This window comes from Acanthochromis polyacanthus, chromosome 17 (assembly GCF_021347895.1).
Source record: "Acanthochromis polyacanthus isolate Apoly-LR-REF ecotype Palm Island chromosome 17, KAUST_Apoly_ChrSc, whole genome shotgun sequence".
Lineage (NCBI taxonomy): Eukaryota > Metazoa > Chordata > Actinopteri > Pomacentridae > Acanthochromis > Acanthochromis polyacanthus.
Window position 1 is genome coordinate 2386117 of NC_067129.1, and position 6930 is coordinate 2393046.

The 6930-nt window shown below is 37.6% G+C and overlaps 1 protein-coding gene across 1 annotated transcript; it reads right to left on the reverse strand.

Moving 5' to 3' along the window:
- Positions 1-397: 397 nt before the first annotated feature.
- ccdc90b (coiled-coil domain containing 90B) lies at positions 398-6581 on the reverse strand. The gene is made up of 9 exons (XM_022219888.2): positions 6419-6581; positions 5742-5861; positions 5087-5190; positions 4706-4807; positions 1933-1974; positions 1750-1821; positions 1441-1494; positions 1079-1193; positions 398-963 (listed from the first exon to the last, which is right to left on the reverse strand). The coding sequence occupies exons 1-9, from the start codon at positions 6468-6470 to the stop codon at positions 908-910; spliced, it is 717 nt and encodes a 238-aa protein (XP_022075580.2). The 5' UTR covers positions 6471-6581; the 3' UTR covers positions 398-907.
- Positions 6582-6930: the final 349 nt, after the last annotated feature.

Below are 6930 nucleotides of genomic sequence, written 5' to 3' on the forward strand. Positions count from 1 at the left end.
AAGCGGTTTTGCGTATTTTTTTGGTCGTTTTGCATCTCTGGTTTAATGTGAGTAATACATAAATAATATAGTTGTTTATGTTCTATTTCTACAGCATATGTTTATTTTTCCTCATTCTTTCAGAATTTTTTCTCTTGTTCCTTTTCATCGGCACCAACTTGAGTTTATTTAAAATAGGGCAATAAAAGACGACAATCAAAAATAAATGGTAAAAAAAAAAAACTCACTGCCTGACGTCACGTTTTCAGTATTCAGATTTTTAAAACCACAGTTGTTTGTTCATTCTTAATGAACGACTTAAAAAGTTAAAATTGTCTGCAGTCGAACTGATATGAGAACGTTTTGGTTGTTTTTCAGTCGGTTTGTTTGGCTACAGAACAGAAACAAGAATCTGACCTCAGTTTGAAAAAAAACTTTATTAAAAACAACTTTAAAAACTTTACAAAGTACAATTATTTTAAAAAAATCAAACCAAAAAACTTTGTTCTTAAAGGGCCACTGCACTAAAATTCAAATATTTTCACACATTTAATATGCGCATGTACTGAAAAAAGCAAGTACTATCAAGTAAATAATGATTTGCTGATACATTAAAGATATGACACTGTTTAAATAGAGTATTTTTACATTGTTGTACTGATGCTTTTAGCAAATATTACTACTTCCACATTAAAATTTAAAAGCATTAGGTGTACTTACATAAAGTACTTGAGTAAACGTGTATTTTGGGGAAGTGCTTCTGTTTTTACTTCAATTTTTCTACATAAAGAGCCCTTTTACTTTTCATAATTTAAGTAGATCATGATGACAGAAAGTCTGTGCTTTGATTCTTATAGTCATTCTTGTACTTTTACTGTGAAATCAGAGTTTAATTTTGCTTTTGTAGCGTAGTTCTGACGTGGTTCCTTCACCTCCACAGCCGGTAGACTCCCAGAGCGATGGCGAGGCAGGAGAAGACGGTCGCTGAGAGGAAACACTCAGTTTTATTCACAACAACGATAAATTTAGTGAATCTTGCCAATGAGAACCAAAAAAAGCAAAAGAATCCATCAACTTCCTGTTTTTCGAGACTCATTACCTGCCAGGTAGCGAATCGTCTCCAGTTTGAGCGACTCCAGCACCGTTTTGAGCGACGCCACCTGCAGGTCGATCTTCTTGTTGGCCTCTATGTTGTCATTTTCAAGGTCAGCTTTCTGCGCACAAGAGACGTGATGTCATCGAGAGCAACCAATCACAACGCAGCTGCAGAATACTTAGCGCGAGGTTATAAAAATAATGTATGCAAAGTATACAGTGTAGAGATAAAAACTCAGTTCTTAAAATAGAAGACTGTGACTAGAAACTCACTAAGACTAATATACAAAACGACAACCAGCTCCACTGACACTGTCTAGGAAACTTTGCAGTACTATTATAGAAGTATTTTAAACGCTGTGTTACCTTGTGATAGAACTCTGACGTGGCCTCCATCAGCTTCTTCTCCTGTTCAGTAAACTGACAGAAAAACACAATGAATTCCAGCATCATGAAGTTGTTTAAAGCAGCAGCTGCAGATTTTAGTTCATCATTTATTCACCTCACAGATAAAGAACTCCATGACTGAATGGCGACTTGAAAATCAGATTCTGTTGTTACAGTTTTTGGCTGATAAATGGTGGAATTTGGTAATTTGTATATAATTATTATCCATCTTTGGTGTTCAGAGGGATAAATAACGATGCGTTCGCTTCCTGATGCTTCGACACTCACCATGTCAGAGATCCTGCTTCTCTCCAGGTTGATGTCCAGTTTGGTTTCTGCTCGGACTTTCTCAGTCTCCTCCTAAACAAAAACATCCACAAACACACAGGATGTTCCGCAAATTCCAAAACCAACCACAAGATAAATGAATCCAAGAGACGATGTTTGTCTTAGAAACACATCTTCTCTCACCTTCAGTCTGTTCTGCAGCTGCTCCAACTCTCGCTTCATTTTCTGCAGGAGCACAGAAGTTATAAAGCATCATTTAGTACAATTAGAATTGAAAGTCAATCTGCAGAAACAATCTCCCAAGACTTCTGTATTATCATTATCTTTATTATCAGGATTAAGACCCTGTGTTGCAATTTAGTTCAGAAAACCATTAATATTGTTGTTTATAGTTATCTGACCATTTACAAAAACCTAGACTGTAAACAGTGTGTACAATAGACAGATGTAAGTAATAAACTGTGATATCAGTTTAAATTTTTATCAGTTAATAGTGGTTTCAAATAAAAATTTATACAATTTTACTAATTTTGTAACACTTTCTCCCACTTCGGCAGCTCTTATGTTCAATCGACTCTTCAGTTTGAGTCCTAAGTATATTGTAAAGGTTTTTACAGAATGGTATTCTAGAATATTTTACTCCTAATACATGCCATTTTTTTTATTATAAAAGAGAATCTAAAATCCTTCTGAATCCTCAGATTCTAAAACACCAACAAAGAAAACAAGCATTTTGAAGCTGGTTTTGTCCAGTTTGTTTTGTGTTCATTTTGCATACATGTATTTTAACAAGACAATGCCTGATTTGTAGATTCAAACATAAAACTTCAGAAAACTTGCAATACAAAAATAATTGTTTTAATGTGTACAGTACGTTGGGGAAGTTTGTGTTGATATCTGTTAGTTAAAATTTTTACCCTATTCTCCTGTCGTGCATTTTAAAGAGTTGATGCACATTGTCGACTACAATTTCATTTAAAATAAGAGATAATGAAAAAAAATCCAATTGTACACGCTGTCAGTTTTGTTTGGGGAAAAATGCGGTCAGTTTTTAATAATTCTTGCATAAAAGGCATAATATAGTTCATCTATCTGAAAGGTGAATAAAAGAGGACCAAGTACACACGTGGACAAAATTGTTGGTACCCCTCAGTTAAAGAAGGAAAAACCCACAATTCTCACTGAAATCACTTGAAACTCACAAAAGTAACAATAAATAAAAATTTATTGAAAATTAAATAATCAAAATCAGCCATCACTTTTGAATTGTTGATTAACATAATTATTTAAAAAAACAAACTAATGAAATAGGCCTGGACAAAAATGATGGTACCCATAACTTAATATTTTGTTGCACAACCTTTTGAGGCAATCACTGCAATTAAACGATTTCTGTATTTGTCAATGAGCGTTCTGCAGCTGTCAACAGGTATTTTGGCCCACTCCTCATGAGCAAACAGCTCCAGTTGTCTCAGGTTTGATGGGTGTCTTCTCCAAATGGCATGTTTCAGCTCCTTCCACATATGTTCAATGGGATTCAGATCTGGGCTCATAGAAGGCCACTTTAGAATAGTCCAACGCTTTTCTCTCAGCCATTCTTGGGTGTTTTTGGCTGTGTGTTTTGGATCGTTGTCCTGTTGGAAGACCCATGACCTGCGACTGAGACCAAGCTTTCTGACACTAGGCAGCACATTTCTCTCCAGAATGCCTTGATAGTCTTCAGATTTCATCGTACCTTGCACACTTTCAAGACACCCAGTGCCAGATGCAGCAAAGCAGCCCCAAAACATTACTGAGCCTCCTCCATGTTTCACCGTAGGGACAGTGTTCTTTTCTTCGTATGCTTGGTTTTTGAGTCTATGAACATAGAGTTGATGTGCCTTACCAAAAAGCTCCAGTTTGGTCTCATCTGTCCAAAGGACATTCTCCCAGAAGCTTTGTGGCTTGTCAACATGCATTTTTGCAAATTCCAGTCTGGCTTTTTTATGAGTTTTTTTCAGCAGTGGTGTCCTCCTTGGTCGTCTCCCATGAAGTCCACTTTGGCTCAAACAACGACGAATGGTGCGATCTGACACTGATGTACCTTGGCCTTGGAGTTCACCTTTAATTTCTTTGGAGGTTGCTCTGGGCTCTTTGGATACAATTCCAACGATCCGTCTCTTCAATTTGTCATCAATTTTCCTCTTGCGGCCACGTCCAGGGAGGTTGGCTACTGTCCCGTGGGTCTTGAACTTCTGAATAATATGAGCCACTGTTGTCACAGGAACTTCAAGCTGTTTAGAGATGGTCTTATAGCCTTTACCTTTTAGATGTTTGTCTATAATTTTTTTTCGGATGTCCTGGGACAATTCTCTCCTTCGCTTTCTGTTGTCCATGTTCAGTGTGGTACACACCTTTTCACCAAACAGCAGGGTGACTACTTGTCTCCCTTTAAATAGGCAGACTGACTGATTATGAGTTTGGAAACACCTGTGATGTCAATTAAATGACACACCTGAGTTAATCATGTCACTCTGGTCAAATAGTTTTCAATCTTTTATAGAGGTACCATCATTTTTGTCCAGGCCTGTTTCATTAGTTTGTTTTTTTAAATAATTATGTTAATCAACAATTCAAAAGTAATGGCTGTTTTTGATTATTTAATTTTCAATAAATTTTTATTTATTGTTACTTTTGTGAGTTTCAAGTGATTTCAGTGAGAATTGTGGGTTTTTCCTTCTTTAACTGAGGGGTACCAACAATTTTGTCCACGTGTGTATTGCACCATGAGGAACACCTCTACTAAATATCATCTAGTCCTCAAAAGAAGAGTTTTTCTAGAAAACCTTCTGATCCACAGAATTTAATGCGTCACATTGATGTAAAAAAAGTGCAGCAGGCTGTTGGTGGGCATCCAGGACACCAACGAGACATAATACAGCTACTGTTGCTGCAGCATGTAGGGACACCAGAGTACCGTGTTTTCAGACCGCAGGTTGGCAAACTCGCTCTTCTCCAGAATCACCATGTCCTTCCTGACTGAGTCCAGGTGAGCCATGATCTGCTGCACCGCGATCTCCTAAAAACAAGACAAAGAGGTCAGGAAACCACCTCGGAAGTAAATAAGGGCTCGAAATCTGACTCTCTGGCAAAAATATTATTACATACGTAAATTAAATACACAAAATTTGTCCTCTAAATGGCGACAATTTTGCAACGAAAACTTCTTTCACTGATGTCCTGCAGATAACAAAGTGGACACAAGGTTTCTCTAAAACACGATAAATATGAGTATGTGACATCCAGTGATAATAAATAACTGGTATCTCCAGTCTACCATGCTGCCAGGTTGTCCTACCTGGTGGGATTTGGTCACCATGTCTTTATAAACGATGTCCATGTTGGCCGTGGCCAGAGTGACCAGAGCGGAGACGATCAGCTCCGCCTGCCGTTTCTCAAAACCTGCACACAGACATTTGATAGCTTTTTAAAACTTTATCTGCATATTTTCCTGAAAAGAACAGGCTGTAAACATATTTTCAGTTCAAAAATAAACCACACAGTCAGTCTGATGAGGGACACTAACAGTGAACTGGATGTTTTTTAAAGTATTTAAAGTCATAGCTTTACAGATCTTTCACCACTCAGACTACAGTTCACGTTAAACCAGAGTGCATTGTGGGAGTTCAGCCAGCAACGTGCACCATGAAAAAGACTTCTGAGATGGTTAATGACCTCCAACATCAATTAACTAAGATAAAGAGATGTAATGTTGTAAATGTGCTGAATTCAAGCTATTGATAAGAGATTGGAACAAAATAACTCAATCTTTGCATCTGTAGACGAAACAAAAACAACAAACTTGTGTCTCTTGAAGTTTAAAATGGGACACATTAGGAGTTGTTATTATTTACAGGTTATTATGTGATAATTATAAAGGCAACCTGAAAACAGACAGATTCTCAGGCAGCTTCTGAACAGAGTTTTTAAGGAGCTTTGATTTTATTCCTCACCGCTGTTCTCCAGCTCCGTCACCATGGCGTGGGAGTCGAAGGTGAGTTTACGCTGCTCCAGAGGCGTCAGTTCAACTTTCCTCAGGTCGAACGCAGCCGACGGTGCTCCCACATGGAAACCTTCCACACAGACACACAAAAACACACATTTTCATCGACTTTTAGTCTGTTAATGCACTTTAGCTTTATATAAAGACTGGTAACACAATCAAACTATGGAGACACACAAGGACAAAGTGATGAATAATGACCACTAAAACCTGGAAATGACAATAAAGAGATTAAAAACAACCAGAGTGTGACACAAAATATCACAACATGACGCAAAAAGAAACAAAGCAACTACAAAAACACAAAAAAGACAAAAAAGTGACACAAAACTACCACAAAGAGACAAAAAAAATGATCAGACATAAAAACATAAGACAACAAAGTGACAAAATGCGACCACAAAGATACACAAAGTCGTAATAGACACACAAGAGAAACAAACTGATACGAAAGAAGCACAAAACAACTTCACAGAGACACAAAACAGGCACTAAGTGACACAAAGCTGCTTGTTTGTTGTTATTTATTACTTTGAGTCTCCTGTTTGTACTTCAGCACTTCAGGAAGTGTGTTTCTGGTGCACGGTATCCCAGCATGCTTTGCGGGAACTCGTTTAACGGACTCACCTTTCCACATAACGACGCTCCGTGGGGCGAAGCGCCGCAGCAGTGCGTTCATCCCGGACAGTTCAGTCACACCGAAGAGACAAGGACACACACAGACACACACTCAGCTGTAACACCGGATACTCCCTGACTGTTGGGATGTTGCCTTCAGGGACCGTTGGGACACATATACTCTCCGTGAAACAGTCCATCAGAATTATGGGGAACAGCGCCCTCCTTTGGTCAGCTTCTATTCACATTAAGCGACTAAATAGGAATATTTTGCACATATTCGTTACTTGTTTACATATGACAGCATTGCAATATTGCCAACATTTGCACATAGAATTTATTTGTAGCTATTAATTTATTTTTATGTTATTCTATTTTATTATTATTATTATTATTATTATTATCGTTTTTTCATTTTTATCTTATCTCATTTTATTTGTTATTTAGTTGTGTGAAGGGTACATCTAGGGTGACCATACGTCCTCTTTTGCCCGGACATGTCCTCTTTTTTGAGAGGCTGT